This window comes from Bufo gargarizans, chromosome 2 (assembly GCF_014858855.1).
Source record: "Bufo gargarizans isolate SCDJY-AF-19 chromosome 2, ASM1485885v1, whole genome shotgun sequence".
NCBI lineage: Eukaryota > Metazoa > Chordata > Amphibia > Anura > Bufonidae > Bufo > Bufo gargarizans.
Window position 1 is genome coordinate 564,821,798 of NC_058081.1, and position 25,759 is coordinate 564,847,556.

Here is a 25,759-nt window from a genome sequence, read left to right on the forward strand (position 1 = left end):
TGAAACTTTATAATATATCTTATTAAAGAAATCAGCATCTTTAGCATTCTCCAGGAAGCTTTAATTCTCATTACATGTCTGCAGACTCTGTACATTTTAAAAAATCCCTCTCACCTAAAAGCCAGTGGAATGGGGTAGATGCAGCTGCAGTACTATGCCCACATTCCTCAGGGTCTGCATTAGGGCTCATTCAGGCAACTGTATATGTTTTGCAGTCTGCACATTGTGGATCCGCAAAACACTGATATCGGCAGTGTTTGTTCCACATTGCCGAACGCACACGGCCAGTCCTATGATTGAAATGACTATTCTTGTGCGCGATTGTGGTAAACATAGTGGTAATGCAAATATGAATATAACCCTGCAAACCCCTTGTGGCAGTGCTGTAAATTAAAGGGGTTACCCAATATCCTAAACAGCCCCCCCCCCCCTCATGTGCCAGGCCCCTTAGAGGGAATATACGGTCCCCGCTGCCTGCAGACGGGGACGAGCCTCCCTATCATCACGGGTGACGCTAGGGAGGCTCGTCCCCGCCTGCCATTGGCTGCTACCCCCAACACCGGATGTTTTCATCTGTGTACAGGGAGAAGCGGCAATCCTTATCAGCCAATAGAAGCTCACAGGCCCTTAGTCTCCACATACACACAGTTTTACACCAGGTTTCCATAACAACCCAGCCATTTTTCTTTACTGCTGTAGGTCAGCTTTAAAGGGGAAGGGCGCTGTGGATGACACTGTTAAGGGGGCGGAGTGCTGTGGATGTCGCAGTTAAGGGGGCAGGTAGGGTGGCCATTCAGGCCACCCTCAAAAGACGGACTGAAAAAACCAGCCCCCAGGTCCTGCTAAGCCACGCCCCGACCTGGTTAGCCCACGTCCCCTCCCACTCCGCAGCCAACGAGGATTGGAAAATATTAAGAGAAAAATCAACTTCTGTCATCTGCAGGGGTTGGAGGGAAGGTGACTTTTTCTCCCTGCAGCTCATGCTCAGACAGCACAGTACTGCTGTTTGAGAGTGAGGTGTTCAAAAGGACATCCCTGTGTCCGCCCAGGCCCTGTGCCGGACGGAGGACAGGGAGTCTGAAAGTCGGACGTCTGGCCACCCTAGGGGCAGGCTACTGTGGAGATCACAGTTAAGGGGACGGTCCGCTATGGAGATCAGTGTTAAGGGGCAGATTGCTGTAGAGGCCACTGTAAAGGGGACGGGGTGTTGTTGAAATCACTGTTAAGGAGATGGGGTACTGTGCAGGTCACTAATAAAGGGGCGGCCGCTGTGGAGGTCACTTTAAAGGGGGTGGGATGCTGTGGAGGTCTGTTAAGGGGGCAGGGAACCGTGGAGGTCACAGTTAAGGGAACGGTCCAGTATGGAGGTCAGTGGTAAGGGGCAGGGTGCTGTAGATGTCACTGTTAAGGGGGCGGGTGTTGTGGAGGTCACATTTTAAAGCAACGGGGTGTTGTCTAGGTCACTGTTAAGGGGGCGAGTTATTGTGGAACTAGTGTTTAGCGAACCCGAACTGTAAAGTTCGTGTCTGTACCGAAACGTGCGAGTTGTGGTACCTGGACCCGAACCCGAACTTTGCCGGAAAAGTTAAGGGTTCGGTGTTCGGGTATTTAATGAAGCTTTTGAAAGGCTCAAAATCAACAAGCTTTTAAGCTGTGGGCACTTAGAAGCCATCACAGCCATGCCTTGTAATGGCATTGCTGTGATTGGCCAGTGCATCATGTGACCCAGCCTCTATACAACTGGATCACGTGTAGCACCGCCCATCAGCTCTGAGTAGTGCAAGGACGGGAAGCAGGCAGCTGAAGCAAGGGGAGAGTGTTAGGAATCTGACTATTTGTTTTGTAGGTACCTATAATGATTTTTTGGTGGATGCAATACACCAGCTTTGCAGCCCTGACACAGAAATATAATAATTAATCTGGCTGTTCATTCTGTGGGTGACCTATAGTGATTTTTTTTTTGTGGGTGTAATGCACCATTTTTGTACCCCTGTCACAAAAATAGAATAGTAAATCCGTCTGTTAGTTCGATGGGTGACATATACCCATTTTTGGTGTGAGATACACGTGCACTTTGTACGCAACAGGGAAATTAATATAGTTAATCTGACTGTTAGTTCGGCCGGTGACATATACCCATTTTTGGTGTGAGAAACACGTGCACTGCATATGTGACAGGGAAATTAATAAAGTTAATCCGTCTGTTAGTTCGGTGGGTGACCTCAAAGAATGAGGAGAGCATCAAATAAGGGACGTGGCCCTGGTCGTGGTGCTGCTGGTGCTGGTGGAGCTCCTGTTGCAGGAAGAGGACGGGGTCTATCTGTGCCAGCTACACTCCCAAATTAAACGCCTTTCTCAGGTGCTCGTAGGCGACAGAACGTTTAGTATTATTTTGTAGGCCCAAATACCGGTGTACGAATGGTGAGTCAAGAACAATTAGAGGCAATAGTAGATTGGATGGCTGAAAGTGCCTCCAGTTCCTTCACATTGTCTCCCACCTGGTCCCCTGCTGAAAAGCGCAGCGTTGGCCCCTGTGGCCCATGGTCATCTGTCTTTCACCTCACCCCCTTGCAAAGCAGCCAAGCAGTCTGAGCCTCAAGTCATGCAGCAGTCTCTTATGCTTTTTGATGACTCTGCTGTCTGGGTTTCCGTGGGCCATCCACCAAGCCCTGCCCCAGAAGTGGAAGAGATTGAGCGCACTGATGCCCAACCACTTATTTTTCAGGATGTGGACATGGGAGGACCACTGCAGCACATCTCTGATTATGATGATGGAACACAGGTGCTGTGGCTTTCTGCAGTGTGCAGATCGACAAGGAGGGCAGGGGTGAATAGTGGGTGGAAGATGATGTGGAGGATGATGAGGTCCTAGACCCCACATGGAATCAAGGTCATGCGAGTGACGTGTGCAGTTCAGAGGAAGAGGCGGTGGTCGCACAGCGCCAGCCGCACAGCAAAAGAGAGAGCAGGGTGCAAAAACAGAGTGGCCATCCCATAACCAGTATGCCTGCTACTGCCCACCGCACCCAGGGACTGATCACACCAAAGCTAGCTCCAAGGAGTTCCATGGCATGGCACTTCCTTAGACAATGTGCTGACGACAACCTGAGCACCACCTGCATGACCAGGCATCTAAATGCAAAGTACGAGCTGCAGTGGAGTACACACCTGAAAAACCACAAAAGATCTCGGGCTCCTCTTGCTCCCTCTTCTGCTGCAGTCTCGGCCTCTTCCTCCCCCTCTGGAGTGACAGTGGCACCTGCCACCCCGCAAACAGAGAATGTGGCAGCAACACCTCCACCACCATCACCCAGCATGTCCACACTGTCCCATGGAAGCATTCAGCTGTCCATCCCCCAAACATTGGAGAGAAAGAGGAAGTACCCCCCTATCCCCCCCCCCCCCCCCCCTCACGATCCCTGGCTTTGAATGCCAGCATTTCAAAATTCCTGGCCTTTGAAATGCTGTTATTCCGTCGTCTGGAGACAGAGAATTTTTAAAAACCTTATGGCGGTGGCTGTTCTACAGTACGTGGTTCCCAGCCGCCACTACTTTTCCAGGCGAGCCATTTTGCACAACCAAGTGGCGGACAAAATCAGGTGTGCACTGCGCATCGCCATCTGTGGCAAGGTCCACATAAGTACCGATACGTGGACCAGTAAATACGGGTAGGGACGTTATATCTTCCTAACTGCACACTGAGTAAATGCAGTGACGGCTGGGCTTGATGCTGATAGCAGTTTGGAGCATGTCCTACTGCCACCAAGGATTGCAGGACATTTCTTGTTGCCTCCTCCAACTCTGCTTCCTCCTCTACCACCTCCTCATGCGTTCAATGTAACACCTTCACTTCACTTCACACCAGCTTCAGCACAGCCAGGTGAAAACGGCAGCGGGCTGTTTTGAAACTTATCTGTTTGGGGGGAAAAACACACACCGCTTAGAAGGCATGGAACAGACCGATAAGTGGTTGGTGCCACTGAACTTCAAGCCTAGCCTGGTGGTGTGCAACAACGGGCGAAATCTCGTAGAAGCTCTGGGGCTAGCTGGTTTAACGCACATCCCTTGCCTGGCGCATGTGCTGAATTTGGTGGTGCAGAGGTTCCTGAAAAATGACCCCGATATGTCAGAGCTTCTACAGAAATGCCGTCTGTGCGCACCTTCAGCGTTCTCACCCTGCTGCTGCTCACCTGTCTGCGGTGCAGCTTAACTTCGGCTTCCCGCCTCATATGCGACGTACCCACAAGGTGGAACTCCACCTTGCACATGCTGGAGAGACTGTGCAAGCAGCAGCAGGCAATAGTGGAGTTTCAGTTGCAGTACGCAAGGGTGAGTCGCTTTGCGGAACAGCACCACTTCACCACCAACGAGTGGGCCTCCATGCGGGACGTGTGTGCCATGTTTAGCTGTTTCGAGTACACCAACATGGCCAGTGCCGATGACGCCGTCCTCAGCATTACTATCCCACTTCTATGTCTCCTTGAATAAACACTTAGGGCGATGGAGGAAAAGGGATCATTTTCATGATTATCAGGCCAGTCATTCACAAGTGGCTGGGAGGGTGGGTTCCTGCACCAACAGAGGCCAGGTACACAACTGTCCAGCCAGGGCACAGTTCTGTTGGATTAGGAGGAGGAACCATGTTCACAGCAGGGTGGGACCCAAAGCAGCTTATGGGCATCAATGGAGCATGGCTGCGGGGATACAGGGAACACAGACAATACACCTCCCACAGAGGACAGCTTGTCGTTGCCTCTGGGCAGCCTGGCACACATGAGCGACTACATGCTGCAGTGTCTGCACAACGACTGCCGAGTTGCCCACATTCTGACCAGTGCTGATTACTGAGTGGTCACCCTACTGGATCCCCGCTACAAGGACAATGTGCTGTCCTTAATTCCGTCACTGGAGCGTGATCAGAAGATGCGCAAGTACAAGCGTACTCTGGTAGACTCGATGCTGATGGCATTCACACCTGACAGCGGGGGCTCAGTGGAAGCACAAGGCAAAGGTAGAGGAGGAAGCAGTCGCCAATGCAGCTGGGGCACCGCCAGCACCTTAGAAGGAAGGGTTAGCATGGCCGAAATGTGGAAAAGCTTTGTGAGCACGCCACAACAACCAGCACTATGGAACGTCTTAGAAGAAGGCAGCATTTTAGCAACATGATGGAACGTGTGCACACACCTACACGTAATGACTGATGGGTCTGCCCCATTCAACTTCTGGGTCTCCAAATTGGGCACATGACCTGGGCTTGCCCTTTACGCCTTGAAGATGCTGCCCTGCCCTGCAGCAAGTGTATTGTCCGAACGTGTGTTTAGCACTGCAGAGGGGGTAATCACAGACAAGCGCAGCCGCCTGTCCACAGCCAATGTGGACAAGCTCACGTTCATTAAAATAAACCAGGAATGGATCCCACAGGACTTGTCCGTACCTTGTGCTGAGTAGACAAGTATACCGGCCGCACCCAGCCATTGTTATACTCCAGCGCACTTTCTCTTTGCATTCTCTTTTCTATTTCCCAATGTTCTGGGGTCTTCCCAAATTAAAAAAAATATATAATAATAATGGGGAAAAAATAAAAATAAATGACGTCCACCTCCTAGTTCAAGATTATTATTTTTTTAGTTTTTTCTATTCTATGTTATTTTAAGTCATTTCCCCACATTTATTTGCAGGGCAACTGTCCTGCTTTACCCCATTTTGCTTCCTTTTTCAGCCCTCTAGCCCTTGCTGCTACTATTTTACAGCCATTTTAGTGCACCAAAGTTCAGGTCCCCGTTGACTTCAATGGGGTTCGAGTTCGGGTCAAGTTAAGGCCCCGAACGTTGACCCGAAGTTCAGCCGAACGCCACGAACCAGAACATCCACGGGTCCGCTCATTCCTACTGTTAACGAGACATGGTACTGTGAAGGTCACTAATATAGGGGCGGCCGCTGTGGAGGTCACTTTTAAAAGGGCGGGGTACTGTAGAGGTCACTGTTATGGGGGATACTGTAGATATCTTTTAACAACACACACAAACATTAAATTAGATGAAATATACCCGTGCGAAGCTGGGTCCTTCTGCTAGTCAGCCTATAAACTAGCAATCACTCGTTTGTCGGCTGATTTAAATCTTCCATCAGGATTACAGCTTTACGATTATTGGTAGCACTTCTCTCTGTGTAATCAGCGATAGGCTACAGATAATAAATAGAACTGAATGACTGTAGTAGCGATCATTCCTGCTCATTCACTTTGCATATGCCTGTGTAATAGGCCCATGGAAATGAACCTCGGTCAACTTTTTTTTTTGTGTGGCCTATTGGCGCAAAATCTTGTCCTGAAAAATAGTAATATTAGAGAACAACAACTCCCTCCCTCAGACGATTGGTTGACATAGGGGGGTTTTATAGATTCATTTATTTTTATTTTTCAGAATATATAGTACAGGTGTTTTTATCATCAGTGATATCAACCTGTTTAGCCATATCCAGTACAAGTTTAATACATGATCGCACATCCACAAGCTTTGCTTTGATCTATAACTCCTTCTCAGCGCAATATTTAGTGTACGGCCCCCTATACTGCATGCTATATAAGAGGCATTAGTGTACATTTTGATCAAAAGGCATAAGCCCTCTCACTGCATCAAGGTTGCCTCTACTGAACTCCCTGGATCAACGACCCCTCGCTAGTAGCTATAGCCTGTAATATTATTAAGCTCCAGAAATACGTCCAGGCCCCTCTTGAATTCCTTTATTGTACTCACCATCACCACCTCTTCAGGCAGAGAGATCCATAGTCTCACTGCTCTCACCGTAAAGAATCCTTTTCTATGTTTGTGTACAAACCTTCTTTCCTCCAGACGCAGAGGATGTCCCCTCATCAGTCACTGTTCCTGGTGATAAATAGATGATGGGAGAGATCTCTGTACTGTCCCCTGATAAATTTATACATAGTTATTACGTCGCCCCTTAGTCGTCTTTTTTCTAAAGTGAATAACCCTAATTTTGATAATCTTTCAGGGTACCGTAGTCCACCCATTCCAGTTATTACTTTAGTTGCCCTCCTCTGAACCCTCTCCAGCTCTATGTCTGCCTTGTTCACAGGAGCCCAGAACTGTACACAGTACTCCATGTGTGGTCTGACTAATGATTTGTAAAATGGTAGGACTATGTTCTTATCACGGGCATCAATGCCCCTTTTGATGCAACCCATTCTTTCTGGCCTTGGCAGCAGCTGCCTGACACTGGTTTCTACAGCTTAGTTTACTGTTCACTAAAATTCCTAATTCCTTTTCCATGTCAGTGTTACCCAGTTGTATAATTGATTGAATTGTCTCTTTGGATGTATAAATATGAGTACCATGGCACATGCCTGTTTGCTTGAGAAAGGCCTCATTGTGTTGGGATGAAACATTGCAGTTGGGGTGAATAAAGCAAAAGAGAAATCAAATCAATATTTGGCGTGATTACCCTTTGCCTTCAAAACAGCATCATTTCTTCTAGAACACTTGCAAACGGTTTTTGAACTCAGCAGAGAGGTTATTCCAAACATCTTGGAGAACTAATCAAAGATCTTCTGTGGATGCGGGCTTGCTCAAATCCTTCTGTCTCTTCATGTTATCCCAGACAGACTCAATGATGTTAATATCAGGGCTCTTTGGGGATCATACTATCACTTCCAGGAATCTTCCATTAAAGATAGTTCTTCATGACATAGACTGTATGTTTGGGGGTTGTTGTCCTGCTGCAGAATACATTTGGAGCCTATCAGATGCTTCTCTGATGGTATTGCATGATGGATAAGTATTTGCCTGTTTTTCTCAGCATTGAGGACGCTATTAAAGGGGTTATGCGAGCCTGGAAATTCCCCAATTATTTATTATTGAAGCGCCATTCATTCCATAGCGCTGTACATATGATAAGGGGTGCACATACATAATACAGACAATTGCACTAAGCATCAACAAGACGAGTTACAGACTGGTACAGAAGGAGAGAGGGCCCTGCCCGTGAGGGCTTACAATCTACATGGCATGGGAGAAGGACACAGTAGGTGAGGGTAAAGCTGGTCATGGCGGTATAGAGGCAGCAGGGTCACTGGTTGTAGGCTTGTCTGAAGAGGGGAGTTTTCAGGTTTCTTTTGAAGGATTCCACTGTAGGTGAGAGTCTGATATGCCCGAGCAGATGGTTTGGACTGATGAGTTCACTTTTGAAATATTTGGGTGTAACAGGGCCGTTTTTTTTTTTTTTTTTTACTGAAGAGCTCGAGAGGGGTACAATTAAAAGGCACCTTTTGGGAGGTGGGTTCTCTGTTTAGTTTCCACACATACAGGTGAAACTAAAAAAAATTAGAATATTGTGCAAAAGTCTATTTATTTAAATAATGCAAATTAAAAGGAATTGCATTAATGCAGTTTTAAATTTGAATTTTGTGAAAAGGTTCAATATTCTAGGCTCAAAGTGTCACACTCTAGTCAGCTAATTAATGCATACCCCCTGAGCAAAGGGTACCTCAAAATTGTGACTTTGGGGTTTCATAAGCTGTAAGCCATATTCATCCAAATTATAACAAATAAAGGCTTGACATATCTCGCTTAGCATGTAACGAGTCTCATATGTTAGTTTTACCTTTAAGTTGCATTACTGAAATAAATGAACTTTACACAATATTCAAATTTTTTGAATTTCTCCTGTACACTGTATACCAGTTTATTAACTTATTTAGTGTTTTGATTTATTCCAGTTATACTGATTGTTGTCTGCTATGCTTTTTACAGGTATTTGACACCTCAGACCTTCCAGGAGGGGTGGTAAACATACTTACCGGTGGACGGGACCATTTGTCCAAATATCTGGTGGAACACCAAGATATACAAGCAATGTGGTACTTTGGATCTGAAGAGGTAACACAGCTTATTTTTCTGTACTTTTCATTTCCATTAGGGTCATGGGCTCCTCTTTTCTTCCTGCACAGTGACGGGTCAGAGACCATGCTCAGAACACTGAGAAAATAAGTTTTTTTAAGTTGCTCTTTGAATTGGTTAACAATTGAGGTGATACATTCCCTTTATCTTCTGAAATTGTATATACATATGAATACAGGTGTCTTCCTGGTTCTATGGGGACCCTCACAGATCAACGGAATGAAGTGCTGGGGCCCCTTCACTGCAAAACTAGACCCAGCGCCACACTCATCCATGTATCTCTGTCTAGCACTGCTCCACTCAAAGTGCTGTAATGGTGACCAGTGGGAGCCTCAGGCAATACCATGTCAGCAAAGGAGGCAATATGGACAATCACAATACATTAGGAAATGCCTTGTATTAACTTTCTCTACATAATAAATGCCATTTGCTGAAGTGAGACAGCCCATAAACACTGATGTCCTATGCTTATAGAAGGTCATCAATGTGGGGGTATTGCCTGAGAGATACAGTGACTCCTTTACTGCAGAGTTTAGCATAGCTCCCTCCATGCCAATGCATTTGTGACCATTACAGCACTTTAGCATTTTTCAAGTGAGTGGCGCAGCCCTGCAGTACTAGACAGAGATACATAGATGAGTGTGGCGCTGGGTCTAGTTTTGCAGTGAAGGAGCCCCAGCACTTCATTCTGTTGATCTGTGAGGTAATCCTAAGGTGAGGATCTTGTAACTGTCTAAACAAAGGATACATATAAGAATATAAAAGTTAGAGGTCCTAAATCCATAACCTGTTATTATGTGAAAGCTTCTAGTTGCTGGCTTAGGGTTGATTCATACGACCGTGGTCGGCTCGGGAAACACGGGCCATGTTTCACCTGCATCTCCGAGACCGACCGTTGCTCCCCTGACCCGAACTGACTGCATCCAAGTGATTTACGAAACAGTCAGTTCCTATCTGATCACGGGTCTGTTGTACTGTGCTCACATTAGATTTGTGATCAGATAGACTGACTATGGGTTATATAGAAAAAGAGGAGTGTAGCAGCTCTCACCTGCCCTTCCTTTAGTTGTGAGCACGGACAGCCCGTGTCAGGTGCGGGCGGCAATGGAGAAAAGAAGTTGAGAAAATCCAGCTCCACTTAAAAAGGGATAGGCGTTTATTCAGCTTGCGGTTAAAAACTCATCCGAGGATACAAAATAGCAGTCTTGTCTAAGCTTTTCGGGCTACTAGAAACAATTCCAGCCCTTCTTCATGACACCAAGAAGGGCTGGAATTGTTTCTAGTAGCCCGAAAAGCTTAGACAAGACTGCTATTTTGTATCCTCGGATGAGTTTTTAACCGCAAGCTGAATAAACGCCTATCCCTTTTTAAGTGGAGCTGGATTTTCTCAACTTCTTTTCTCCAGATAGACTGACTGCACCATAAATCTCCATGATGCACTCAGTTCGGGGTCAAGGGAGCCACGGTCAGTCCACGGCCGCGTGAATCAACCCTGATAGATTCTAGTTTTTCCAATCTTTGCCGGAACTGCCTGCCGCCTGTATGCAAATGGATACCATTTGTAGACTGATCCAGATGCGGATCCGTCTCACAAATGCATTGCAATACCGGATTAGTCTCTCCGCTTGTCATCCGGAAAAGCGGGTCCGGTATTTATCTTTTTAACATTTTTAAAGGTCTGCACATGCACAGACCGGAAAACCGGATCCGTTTTTCCGTAACACTTGGGGCCGGATCCGGCATTCTGGCAAGTGTTTCAGAATTTTGGACGGAATTGCTCTCCATTCAGAATGCATTAGGATAAAACTGATCAGTTCTTTTCCGGCATTGAGCCCCTGGGACGGAACTCAATGCTGGAAAAGTTTAACACAAGTGTGAAAGTACCTGGAGTTAAGGCTGTATTACACCAGCTGATTGTCGGGCAAATCATCACTGATAGGCATTCGTAGGAACAGTCGTTAGCCATGATCTGCCCGTATAACACTTCCAATTACCCAATGAATGGCCAAACGCTTGTTCAATGGGCAATCGCAATCTTTCAGCAGGTTTAAAAATCGTTGATTAGAGAGCAAGATCTGCCGCTGGCAAACAATGATTCGGTGTGGGGACGAGCAATGGTGTTAGCGATCGCTCCTCCCTATACTGTGGAGGAAATCACTGCATGTAATAGCAGTGGTCTCTACCACTGATGAGCAGGCGATTGCTGGGAAGGAACGCTAGTGTATTACAGCCTCTCCTAAGACCATTTGGAAATTGCCTGAGGTGGATCACTGCTACGGCTATTGATTAGCTAAGTGGACATTTGTAACCATTTCCTGTTTGTCAAGCTGGGGCCACTTCATTCACTTCTATGGGGCTGATGGAAGTAGCTGACATTGGGGGCATATCCTAGCAATATGCCCCCAATGTCTGAGATGAGTCAACCCCTTTAATATCCAGTAATGGTCAACTATAACATAGAGATAAATGCAAGTCAAATGAATGACCATTTAATGTATACTTTTTTTGTTACTTCGATGGTCTCTTTGGTGCAGTACTGATATTATTGTGCAGCTTAATAGCAGTTCATACTAGAGCACATAGGGGGAGATTTATCAAACGGGTGGAAAGTAGAACTGGCTTATTTGCCCATAGCAACCAATCAGATTCCTCCTTTTATTTTCCAATGAAGCTGTGAAAAATGAAAGGTAGAATCTGATTGTAAGCTGAACTAAGCCAGTTCTACTTTACACCAGTTTGATAAATGACATATATATATCTATACAGTACAGACCAAAAGTTTGGACACACCTTCTCATTCAAAGAGTTTTCTTTATTTTCATGACTATGAAAATTGTAGATTCACACTGAAGGCATCAAAACTATGAATTAACACATGTGGAATTATATACATAACAAAAAAGTGTAAAAGAACTGAAAATATGTCATATTCTAGGTTCTTCAAAGTAGCCACCTTTTGCTTTGATTACTGCTTTGCACACTCTTGGCATTCTCTTGATGAGCTTCAAGAGGTAGTCACCTGAAATGGTCTTCCAACAGTCTTGAAGGAGTTCCCAGAGATGCTTAGCACTTGTTGGCCCTTTTGCCTTCACTCTGCGGTCCAGCTCACCCCAAACCATCTCGATTGGGTTCTGGTCCGGTGACTGTGGAGGCCAGTTCATCTGGCGCAGCACCCCATCACTCTCCTTCATGGTCAAATAGCCCTTACACAGCCTGGAGGTGTGTTTTGGGTCATTGTCCTGTTGAAAAATAAATGATGGTCCAACTAAACGCAAACCGGATGGAATAGCATGCCGCTGCAAGATGCTGTGGTAGCCATGCTGGTTCAGTATGCCTTCAATTTTGAATAAATCCCCAACAGTGTCACCAGCAAAGCACTCCCACACCATCACACCTCCTCCTCCGTGCTTCACGGTGGGAACCAGGCATGTAGAGTCCATCCGGTCACCTTTTCTGCGTCGCACAAAGACACGGTGGTTGGAACCAAAGATCTCAAATTTGGACTCATCAGACCAAAGCACAGATTTCCGCTGCTCTAATGTCCATTCCTTGTGTTCTTTAGCCCAAACAAGTCTCTTCTGCTCGTTGCCTGTCCTTAGCAGTGGTTTCCTAGCAGATAGTCTACCATGAAGGCCTAATTCACACAGTCTCCTCTTAACAGTTGTTCTAGAGATGTGTCTGCTGCTAGAACTCTGTGTGGCATTGACCTGGTCTCTAATCTGAGCTGCTGTTAACCTGCGATTTCTGAGGCTGGTGACTCGGATGAACTTATCCTTCTCAGCAGAGGTGACTCTTGGTCTTCCTTTCCTGGGGCGGTCTGCATGTGAGACAGTTTCTTTGTAGTGCTTGATGGATTTTGTGACTGCACTTGGGGCCATTCAAAGTTTTCCCAATTTTTCGGACTGACTGACCTTCATTTCTTACAGTAATGATGGCCACTCGTTTTTTTTTTACTTAGCTGCTTTTTTCTTGCCATAATACAAATTCGAACAGTCTATTCAGTAGGACTATCAGCTGTGTATCCACCTGACTTCTCCACAATGCAACTGATGGTCCCAACCCCATTTATAAGGCAATAAATCCCACTTATTAAACCTGACAGGGCACACCTGTGAAGTGAAAACAATTTCAGGTGACTACCTCTTGAAGCTCATCAAGAGAATGCCAAGAGTGTGCAAAGCAGTAATCAAAGCAAAAGGTAGCTACTTTGAAGATCCTACAATATGACATATTTTCAGTTGTTTCACACTTTTTTGTTATGTATATAATTCGACATGTGTTAATTCATAGTTTTGATGCCTTCAGTGTGAATCTACAATTTTCATAGTCATGAAAATAAAGTAAACTCTTTGAATGAGAAGGTGTGTCCAAACTTTTGGTCTGTACTGTATATATTTGTGGGGTTTCGCTCCGGTAGATGGGGTAAGCAGGCGCAGTACAGAGGCAAAATACACTTGAAGCAATTGCACAAAACAGCACGGAACTTTGCAGTCTTGGTGTTAATTCACACACAATGGAAAGTTCACACAACACCTTGCTGGCAGTTCTGCCTCCAGTAGTTCACAGGAGGCTTTAGGGGGCCTATTTCCCCAGCCATCCAGCACGGCACAAAACCTCAGATCCCAAAAACAGACATCTCTGCTGAGCCCAGCTGCCTATTTAAGGAAAGCCAGGTGCTGCCAAAACCCAGAACGGCACTTAAACTCCGGTCCGGTATTTGACCTCACCTGGCTGGAAATCAGCCCAGCCGCACATGCTGGGAGGAAAATATATATAAAAGTGTTTCAAGTTAACCTGAACCTTGTACACTGATCTAAGAATTCCGTTATGGATTCCGCTACTACGGACCATAAGGGTCTATTCACACATCCGCAACTGTTTTGCTTTCCGCAAATTGCGTATCCACAAAATACAGACACCGGCCATGTGCGTTCCGCACATGGCGGGCAGTATGATAGAAATGCCTATTCTTGTCCGTGGCTGCGGACAAGAATAGGACATGCTCTATTTTTTTGCGGGGCCGCAGAACGAAAGTACGGATGCGGACAGCACATGGTGGTGCTGTCCGCATCTTTTGCGGCCCTATTGAAAATGAATGAGTCCACACCCCTTCTGCAAAATTGTGGAACGAATGCGGACGTGTGAATAGACCCTTAGTTACGGTCCTTGGTAGCAGAATCCATAACAAAATTCTTACATAACCTGAACCTTGTACAACAAACTTGAAACACAAGTTCGCTCATCCCTAGTTGCAACCATAGGGGTGAATAAAGTGTTTTTCTTTTCACTCATTTTTTGTGAGAGGGGCGTGGCTTCATGTGTGCGGGACCTAGCAGCTTCTGATACAGCACTCCTGACTAGAAAAAGTCAAATACACATGAGTCTTTTTCCAAGGAGTAAATCGGCCTGAACAGGTATCTATGACGCTTGTACAGGCGTTATTGCAACCTCTGGCTGATAGTCTGCACTGCTCTGCCATCCTGGTTGGGGGGGGGGGGGGGGGGGAGACGGTGCGTGCTCACGTGTGCACACAGGAGGAGTTACAGAAAATTCTCTGTAAACTCGCTGAGAGCAGCCTACTGTGCGTAGGAAGCACAGCAGGCTGTAGAACAAAAACGAAAAAAAGATAGAGAAATAGAACCAACTGGAGAAATGATTTTCTCCACAAAATAAATAAATTTGTGTAAAAAACATTTTTTTTATATATATTTTTTTAAAAGGTGTCCATGTCCTTTAAAAACATTCCAGGAGTTCCTTGGCCTCCTTCTGCGGAATCAAGTTGCGCACTTGAAATGTTTCGTCGCTCAGCTTTCTCGTCAGTTGTTGAAGCTGATAGGGACCTGAAAGATCTTTAAAGAACAAATTTAGTAATAACTCCTCAGTATCATAGGACTGTGTTCACGCTCTAGGCATGATTGTCTCTTATCATATGAAATAAACAGTCCTTCTGAAATGGAGTTTTCTTCTAGCTTTGTGCTAATGTGCATTCCGCATTTTATGGAACGTCCGGCCCATAATAGAACAGTCCTATCCTATTTTTGGGGGGGACAAGGTGAATAAAAAATGGTGAACCGCACTTTTTTTTATTCTTTTTCTGTTACGGCGTTCACTGCATAGGAGATTATTTTTATATTTTAATAGTTCACACTTTTTCGGGCGTGGCGATATGTTTTTTTTAAATTATTGTTTATATATTTTATATGTAAAATTGGGAAAGGGGGCGATTTAAACTCTTAGTATTTAGTTTAGTGTTTTTTTTGTTTGTTTTTTTACTTACTATTAGCCCCCTTAGTGGCTAGAACCTGGGATCTTTTAATCCCTTGACCTATTCACCCTGATAGAGCTCTATTAGGGTGAATTGGACTTCACACTCTCCCTACTGCCCTGTGCATAGTACACACAGCAGCAGGGAGCCAGGGCATCAGTAGCGTCCTGGCTGCCATGTTAACCGATCGGAGCCCCAGGATTACACTGCTGGGGCTCCGATCAGAAACTGCCGCTGCACCACCAATGAAGAGGGGGGAGGAGACCCTGTGGCCACTGCCATCAATGAACATAACAATGAGGGGGGGCGCCTGTGGCCACTGCGCCACCAATTATTATAATAGTTATACTGGGGGAGTTGCAGGGGGGGCGCACTGCGCCACCAATGATTATACTTTATAATACTGGGGTTGGGGGATGCACTGCGCCACCAATGAATGTAATTAACACATTAATTTAAGTGTAGGCAGCGAGTGCCGGCAGCGGCATCACATACCCAGCACCCGCCCTCCATGATATGGCGCTGCGATCCTTGGAAATGTACCCCTCAGGTGTGGCACCTGAGGGGTTAATTGCCAGGGTTCGTAGCACCATGTTATAGAGGGCGGGTGCCGGGTATGTGATGCCGCTGCCGGCACCCGCTGCCTACACTTAAATTAATGTGTTAATTACATTCGTTGGTGGCTCAGTGCATCCCCCAACCCATGTTGGCTGTCGTGGTAACATCATATGTCACCGTGCACGGGATTTCATGCAAGATCTTCCAGGGAGCCTTTTTTTTTTATTATTATTATTGTAGATGCCGTGGTTACATTTGACCATGGAATCTGAAGGGTTAAATGTCCGCAATCGGCGTTACCGCCGGTCGCAGGCATTAGCCCTGGGTGCCCTGACCACCGACGTGTGTGTATATATACTTTAAGTAGTCGGGAACAAGTTAAAGGGCATCTGTCAGAAGATTTGCACCTATGAAACTGTCTGACCTGTTGCATGTGCGCTTAGCAGCTGAAGGCATCTGTGTTGGTCCCATGTTCATATGTGCCCACATTGCTGAGGAAAGTGAAGTTTTCATATATGCAAATGAACTTCTAGGAGCAACGGGGGAGTTGCCATTACACCTAGAGGCTCAGCTCTCTCTGCGCCTGCAGTGCCATCTGCACTTTGACTTTACAGAAGTCAGGACCAGGCAGGCATGATCATGTTTTCACTGCCTGTCCCTGTCAATCAAAGTGGAGAGGGTGCGGTAGCTGCAGAAAGAGCAGAGACTCTAGATGTAACGGCAATTTACCTGTTGCCCCTAGAGGCTCCTTTGCATGTATAAGCACTTCCCTTTTTCTCAGTAATGCGGCCACATATGAACATGGGACCAACACAGACGTCTTCAGCTGCCAAGAGCACATGTAACAGGTCAGCCAGTGTCATAGGTACAAATCTGCTGACAGATGCCCTTTAAATTCAGTGTTGTTAGATACACATTATAATTATAGGTTAACAGTATGGTTACTAGACATAACAGGCAATCAAGAGGACCTTTCATGGTTTTTTATTAATTGAGATGAATACCTTTACTGCGATCCAATCACAGCGGAGCGCGTCACAGCCAGGGAGAAGGAGACGCCCATTAAGAAACCCCCTGGTGTCTCCTCCTCCCTGTACCGATGCTCCGTATTAACATACTGAGCGTGAAAACTGCGGGGGGCACAGCTGGGCGTAGGAGCGATATTTTAAAATATTAGGCAGCATCAGCAGGGGGTACCCTGCAAGTAAAAGGTATTTATCTCAATTAATAAAAAAAAAACATGAAAGGTCCTCTTTAAACTTACTGTTTGATAATGGTCATAAGGCAGAAAATTGCAAAAAAAAGGAAACATTTTAATAAAAGAAGCCAGAATCTGTTTCCTAATCTTAGATTCAAACACATTTTAAAAGGCATACATGTGCATCTTATTTTTCTATTCTATGAGTATACTATTTAAAATATCCTTTCTGACCTTACAGCAGAGGGTGAGGAATGTCTAGGCTTAGGAGAGAGAATAGGATCATGTTACTGCACTCATATCCTTCTATAATATATAACGTTTGACATGTGCATGCGGAATTATATTCACAATATTAAAATCAGGATTCTGCAATAGAAATCAACAGAACAATGCCTGAAATATACAATCATTCACTTATTGCTACTTATCCATTTACACCCCATGGTCATTAATTCAATAGAATAGCAGTGTACATATACTGTATTTTTAGCCACTTGCTAATCCTTGTCTTATAATTTCTCTGTTAATAAGGTCCCTCAGTAAGACTACATTCAGACGATAAAAAAAATCACAGAAAAAACATCCTACACGGTATGATATATAAATTTGCGCATGTCACTGGCCATATTATTGGAGAAAATCACAGAAATAAGATAATAATGCACTTAGTAAAGTAGATGCAAGCATTATATATGGACAAAGTCCTCACTCTGCCCATATACAGTTGAGGACTGAGGACTTTGCCCATATACAGTTGCAAGAAAAAGTATGTGAACCCTTTGGAACTATATGGATTTCTGCACAAATTGGTCATAAAATGTGATCTGATCTTCATCTAAGTCACAACAATAGACAATCACAGTCTGCTTAAACTAATAACACACAAATAATTAAATGTCACCATGTATTTATTTTATTATTTTTTATGAAGACACCATGTAAATATTCACAGTGCAGGTGGAAAAAGTATGTGAACCCTTGGATTTAATAACTGGTTGAACCTCCTTTGTCAGCAATAACTTCAACCAAACGTTTCCTGTAGTTGCAGATCAGACGTGCTCAACGGTCAGGAGTAATTCTTGACCGTTCCTCTTTATAGAACTGTTTCAGTTCAGCAATATTCTTGGGATGTTTGGTGTGAATCGCTTTCTTGAGGTCTTGCCACAGCATCTCAATCAGGTTGAGGTCAGGACTCTGACTGGGCCACTCCAGAAGGCGTATTTTCTTCTGTTTAAGCCATTCTGTTGTTGATTTACTACTATGCTTTGAGTTGTTGTCCTGTTGCAACACCCATCTTCTGTTGAGCTTCAGCTGGTGGACAGATGGCCTTAAGTCTCCTGCAAAATGTCTTGATAAACTTTGGAATTCATTTTTCCTTCGATGATTGCTGCGTCAGGGCCTGGACGGATTGCTAAGCAGCCCCAAACCATGATGCCCCCACAACCATACTTCACAGTTGGGATGAGGTTTTGATGTTGGTGTGCTGTGCCTCTTTTGCTCCACACATAGTGTTGTGTGTTTCTTTCCAACAACACAACTTTGGCTTCATCTGTCCACGGAATATTTTGCCAGTACTGCTCTGGAACATCCAGGTGCTCTTGTGCAAACTGTAAAGGTGCAGCAATGTTTTTTTTGGACAGCAGTGGCTTCCTCTGTGGTATCCTCCCATGAAATCCATTCTTGTTTAGTGTTTTACGTATCGTAGATTCGCTAACAGGGATGTTAGCATATGCCAGAGACTTTTGTAAGTCTTTAGCTGATACTCTAGGATTCTTCTTCACCTCATTGAGCAGTCTGCGCTGTGCTCTTGCAGTCATCTTTACAGGACGGCCACTCCTAGGGAGGGTAGCAGCGATGCTGAACTTTCTCCATTTATAGACAATTTGTCTTACCTTAAACTGATGAACAGAAAGGCTTTTGGAGATACTTTTTTAACACTTTCCAGCTTTATGCAAGTCAACAATTCTTAATCGTAGGTCGTCTGAGAGCTCTTTTGTGCGAGGCATTATTCACATCAGGCAATGCTTCTTGTGAAAAGCAAACCCAGAACTGGAGTGTGTTTTCTATAGGGCAGGGCAGCTATAATCAACACCTCCAATCTCATCTCACTGATTGGACTCCAGTTGGCTGCCACCTCACTCCAATTAGCTCTTGGAGATGTCATTAGTCTAGGGGTTCACATACTTTTTCCACCTGCACTGTGAATGTTTACATGGTGTGTTCAATAAAATCATGGTAACATTTAATTCTTTGTGTGTTTTTAGTCATTAATTCTTTGTGTGTTATTAGTTTAAGCAGACTGTGATTGTCTATTGTTGTGACTTAGATGAAGATCAGATCACATTTTATGACCAATTTGTGCAGAAATCCATATCATTCCAAATGGTTCACATACTTTTTCTTGCAACTGTATAATGCTTGCATCTACTTTACTAAGTGCATTATTATCTTATTTCTGTGATTTTGTACATTCAGACGATAGTGTAAAACGGACATCACACGGCCGTTTTGAGAGCCAGTTAAAGTCTATGAGGCTATTCACATGGCCGTTTTTTAACATCGTACGGACTATTTTGGACGGACTCCCATTGAAATTAATTGGCCCGTTTTTAATGGGTGTTTAGACAGGAGTGTACCCATCTATCGCCCATTAAAAACAAGTACACAAAAAAAAGAGCTATTCAGTGGTAAACAAAAAAAACTACTCACCTCATCCACTTGCACACACATGGACACTTGCTTCTTAAGTGCTAGCCACAGTATTAATACCAGACCATAGATAATATGAAAAAACAAAACCGCATACAAAGGCTGCACATCTCTATATTAAAGTTTTTAGGAAGCTGGTGATTCCAGCGACACGCGTGGGGCGTTGCACCTATGCACCATGCTTGCCAATATCCATATTTGATAAGTATTGAGTATTATTTGATGTCTTATTTATCACATATGAATTTTTCTGGCGGCTTATCACTTGGTGATCATAGGGACGTGTGTTGGACATAATTTTCTGTCCTAACACTTGGTCTTGATTGTATGCAATGTTTTTAACTTGTCTCGTGTTGTTTAATAAAATATAAATTAGAATATAGAGATGTGCATGCAGCCTTTCTATGCGGTTTTGCTTTTTCTTATTACCTATGGTGAAGTGCAAACATGGCACCCACTCACGCATGCAGCGGGCGTCATGGCCGGCAGGCCTGTGCTGTTTAAAAAATAATGCCGATCGCGGTCATTAAAGCCTCTAAAGGGTGAAATACCCGGAAGCTCGCACTTCCGGGTTTATTACCGGCATCCTCTGCAGCCAATGAGGATGCCGGTAATTGGTTTCAATGTGCTGGGTCGGAATTGAAGCTGCAATTCTTATTTTGGCCAACATAAGAAATAAGCAATTCTTTTAGACCAATGAGGCTTCAGAATTTAAAAACAAATGGGTTTTGTAGCTTCAAATACAATACAACTTCAAAATCATAAAAAAAGTAATTAAAAGTATATAAAATATTAAAGTTTAAATCACTTTTAAAAAAAATACATAAATAACAAAAAATATAAACATCATAAGCATAACCGCGTCCGAATATGCCCGTACTATTAAATTATAAAAATATTTTTCCAAAACGGCGATTGGCTGAACTTAAAGGGTCAAAATGGCCAATTTGATCAAAAGGTCACACACACTCCAAAATGGTATCAATAAAAATTACAGATTGTACCACAAAAAATGAGCCCCCACACACAGCTCAGTAGATTATGGGGGTCAGAATATGGTGATGTAAAAAAAAATAATATTTTTTTTTTTTTTTTTTTTTTTTTTTCAGAGTTCATATAGGAATTCCAGTAACTTCATTTTCTGAATCTTATCTTCAGTAATGACAGGAAAAGAGCTCACTTGGTTCTGTATATCTATAACTTAAGGCTACTTTCACACTTGCGTTCAGAGCGGATCCGTCTGAGACTGATCCGCTCATATAATGCAGACGGTGGCTCCGGTCAGAAGTGTGAAAGTAGCCTCAGACGGATCCGTCCAGACTTTACATTGAAAGTCAATGGGGGATGGATCCGTTTGAAAATTGAGCCATAGTGTGTCATATTCAAACGGATCCGTCCCCATTGACTTACATTGTAAGTCTGGACGGATCCGCTCGCCTCCGCACAGCCAGGCGGACACCCGAATGCTGCAAGCAGTGTTCAGGTGTCCGCCTGCTGAGCGGAGCGGAGGCTGAACGCTGCCAGACTGATGCATTCTGAGCGGATCCGCATCCACTCAGAATGCATTAGGGCTGGACGGAAGCATTCGGGTCCGCTTGTGAGCCCCTTCAAACGGAACTCACAAGCGGACACCCGAACGCTAGTGTGAAAGTAGCCTTAGTTTGTATAGTCGTGGATACCTAAGATGACTGATCTTGTAACCTCCTGTACAAGAGGTTTATGGACTTGGATGCCTGACAATGGGAATTGTGCTTACTTACAGCTGATACCTGTGTATTAGGGCTCATGCACACTAACATATTTTCTTTCAGCTTCCGTTCTGTTTTTTTTTGTGGACCGTATGCGGAACCATTCACTTCAATGGGTCCGCAAAAACAACGGAAGGTACTCCGTGTGCATTTTATTTCCGTATTTCCGACAAATCACTGTCCGAGGCCCCATTTAAGTCAATGGGTCCACAAAAAATACGGAACGTTCACAGAACACATCCATATGTCATCCATATTTCATCCGTATTTTGCGGTTCAATGCTGTAGAAATACTGCAAAATCTGCAAAAAACGGATCGCTTACAGAAACCATACGGATATGTTTTGTGGAATAACGGAACGGAAGAGGACTTAAATCAGAAAAATACTAAACCTCAGATACAGAACAACGGATCCATGAAAAACGGACAGCAAAACAATGGTCCGCAATACACCGGGCCGGCACCCCTATAGAAATGCCTATTCTTGTCTGCTATTGCGGACAAGAATAGGACATGTTCTATTTTTTGGGGTAGCCGCGGACCGGAAATGCGGATGCGGACAGTACAATGTCTTGAATTGCGGAACAGTTGCGGACCCATTCTATGGACGTTTGAATGGACCTTTCCACCTCTTACACACGACCATAGGGCTTTTTCAGTATTTTACGGTCCGCAAAAAACAGATCCGCAAAAAATATGGATGAGGTCGGTGTGCATTCCGTTTTTTTTGCGGAACGGAACAGCTGGCGCCTGATAGAACAGTACTGTCCTTTTCCGTTATGCGGACAATAATAGGACATGTTCTATCTTTGAACGAAACGGAAAAACAAATACGGAAACGAAAGGTATACGGAGTACCTTCAGTTTTTTTTGCGGATCCATTGAAATGAATAGTTCCGTATACGGAACGCAAACGGAAACGGAAAAAAAAACTTTGTGTGCAAGAGGCCTTAGGGCTCAATGCACACGACCGCCTGGCTTTTTTAAGTGTTTTGCGGTCCGTTTATGGGCCGTCTTTATTTTAATACATACATAACATAATAATAAAAAACATATGTGGCAAAGTGAACACAGGCATGACAGCGGACCCTAAAGAAGCGACAGCGAAACGCGCGTCAGGGTCAAGGCGGGGTTAAAAGAGGAAAGAATATTTAAAAGAAGAAAAACTGCTACAAGAGGACATAGTAAATTAGAGGGGCAAAGGTTTAAAAGTAATATCAGGAAGTATTACTTTACTGAGAGAGTAGTGGATGCATGGAATAGCCTTCCGGCAGAAGTGGTAGCTGCAAATACAGTGAAGGAGTTTAAGCATGCATGGGATAGGCATAAGGCCATCCTTCATATAAGATGGGGCCCCGGGCTATCCATAGTATTCAGTATATTGGGCAGACTAGATGGGCCAAATGGTTCTTATATGCCGACACTTTCTATGTTTCTAAGACTATTGGCCTGTATTCATTTGAGCAGCTATTTCTCCCATACACTTTGCACTTTACCATATTTATTGCATCGGCATCTATTTGGTTTTTGTCAGGGGTAGATGGGTGTTACTGCATTGGGTGTTAGTCCGGTGTCATTCCTGTGTCCACTTTGCCACATATGTTTTTTATTATTATGTTATGTATGTAACAATAAAGATTTGATATTTTATACTTTTATATGTCTGTGTTGTACATTTCTAGATCTTCACCACGGAGTGCATACGGCCAGTGCCCATATATTGCGGACCGACTGTTTACCGTCCACATCCACAATACGGCACTGAGCGCTTACGCTCGCAGCCATGAGCCTTAAAAAGCAGTACCGGATCTCAGCTGCATGCTTTTATGTTATTGACCTGGCCACATATCTTCACAGCTGGCCTCACTTTTTCAGATAGTGACCTGCTACATCATACTTAGTGCGGACAGATGACTGAACCAGCAAACTTAAGCCTGTATTACACTGGCCGATAGTATGAACGCTCGCTAGCTGCCACCAATTACCCAGGCAGTCTAGATTTTTAAGCATGCTCTGCTACCAGCAAACAATGATTCAGTATGGGGATGAGCGATCTGTACTCCTCATACTGTGGAGGAGATCGCTGCCTGTAATAGCAGTGTTCTCTTCCGCTAATGAGGAGGCGATTGCTGTAAAAACGCTTCCCTCCGGACAATCTTCGTCTTGATTTTTTTAAATGTAATACAGCCTTAACAGCAAGGGGAACACTGTGTAAGCTTGTTTTTCCATTTGTTTCTGACTAGTATCAGATCTTTATCCAAGAGTGAGGCCAGCTGTGAAGAGAAGTGACCTGGGCAATAACATAGGTGCAGGTCCTGGAAGGCTAGGAAATCAGCGCATGCGCAGGCTAACAATGGACTGCCTCCATCTACTGCCATTTTACGGACGAGCTGTATGCTGATTAAGGGTCCATTCACACGTCCGTATGTGTTTTGCAGATCCGCAGAACACGGACACCGGCAATGTGCGTTCCGCATTTGCAGACTGCACATCGCTGACACTCTCATAGAAAATGCCTTTTCTTGTCCATGTGTTCTATTTTTTTGCGGAATGGAAGTGCGGATCCGCAGATGCGGACAGCACATTCCGGCCCCTTCGAAAATGAATGGGTCCACACCTGTTCCGCAAAATTTCAGAATTTCTATTCCATAACTGCATAAGCAGCGTATCATCAGACATCAGTGACTCCCCTGGGTAACTTGTTTCTTTTTCACTTTTAACAGGGATCTAAATTTATGGAGTGGTCGTCTGCCGAAAATTGCAAGCAAACCTGGGTAAACTACGGGCTCACCAGAGACTGGGAGAACCCCCAGGAGGGAGAAGGTGAAGAGTTCCTGTATCATGCCACCCAGTGCAAAAACATCTGGATACCCATGGGGGAAATATTTGCAAACTAACATGGTGAAGCCTTATTGCAGTCAGGGAACCTTATGACTTACAGTACATTCAATTAATACCTCAGTGCATTTCCAAGGACCTGTAAACCCATCAAAGATTATGTGCCCTTCTTTCTTAGGGTACTTTCACACTAGCGTTTTTTGATTCTGGCAGGCGGTTCCGGCAAACCGTGTACAAACGGAAAGCTTATCCGGTGAAATACCGGATCCGTCTCATCCGGTATCATACGAAATAACTGATCCGGAATTTAAAGATCAAAAGCAAAAATAGCTCCTCCCATAGCTCTGTGCATGCGCAGACTGGAAAACCGGATCTGGCAATGTGGCATTTTCCGGAAGACTTGGTACTGGATCCAGCATTAATACATCTCTGTGGAAATAAATGCCAGATCCGGCAAGTGTGGTATTGTTCCGGGATTTTGGCCGGAAAAAATACCACAGCATGCTGCGGTATTTTGTCTGGTCAAATACTGTACAAGGGAGGAAATGGAAGACATCCTGATGTATATTGAACGGATTGCTTTCCATTCAGAAGGCATTAGGACAAAACTGATGCTTTTTTTTTTTCTGGTATTGAGACCCTTTACCGGATTTCAATACCAGAAAAGAATAACGCTAGTGTGAAAGTACCCTTAAAGAAGTTTTATAAGATTAGCCTCCTTCCTGCATAAACAAGGCCAGTTTCACACTAGCCCTTTTATATCCAGTAGGCTATTCCAACAGAGAACAGCCTGACGCATCTGTCTGCATTCCCGCATACCATGTTGCCGTCCGGCCCCATTAACTATAATGGAGATCTGCCAGAACAGACTGCCGAATATAAAAGCGGTAGTGTGAAACTAGCCTAAATTGGCTGTAGATATTAGTTGGCAGGTCTATGCAGGAACTTCTTATAAACCAATATTGGTGATCCAAAATACACATTAGATTGTTAGCAGTTTGCACCAAAAATCAAATGTATTGGGCCACTATATTGGCCGCGAACATGAAAGTGGGTCTAACATTTCCCCCAACATATACAGGGGAGCCAGCAGTTATTGAAAACTTGTATAACTAATACAGTGGAATAGTAACGGAGGTTGGAAATGAGGTGAGTTTATTGGTCCTTTAATGAAGAATGTCGACCAAAACCTTAGATTTACAATAAAATTATACATTTCAAATATTTTGGGCTAGTTGTGTTTTTTTTTTTTTTTTATAAATTCTTTATTTTTTCCTTTTTTATATAGTCAAATAACAGGATCATATGAACATGACATATAAATGGAAATCATTGCGACATTGATATCCAAAGTCATACAATAGTAAACATTATAAAGGAACCGTGTACAAACATGGATTGTCATCATTTGTCATTTAAGCTTCCCCTTCTAGGTACTTTCCTTAAGGCCTCATGCACACGACCGTTGTGTGCATCCGTGGCCTTTGTGCCGTTTTCAGTTTTTTTTCACGAACCCATTGACTT

General features: G+C 44.3%; 1 protein-coding gene across 2 annotated transcripts in view; it reads left to right on the forward strand.

Moving 5' to 3' along the window:
- ALDH16A1 (aldehyde dehydrogenase 16 family member A1) overlaps nt 1-24,767 on the forward strand; it is an 85,042-nt gene extending 60,275 nt beyond the window's left edge. For both annotated transcript variants that reach the window (XM_044281655.1, XM_044281656.1), the window contains 2 exons: nt 8,769-8,894; nt 24,121-24,767. In XM_044281655.1, coding sequence (XP_044137590.1) covers nt 8,769-8,894; nt 24,121-24,294 — 300 coding nt within the window. In that variant the 3' untranslated portion in view covers nt 24,295-24,767. The remainder of the gene's footprint in view (nt 1-8,768; nt 8,895-24,120) is intronic.
- Nucleotides 24,768-25,759: the final 992 nt, after the last annotated feature.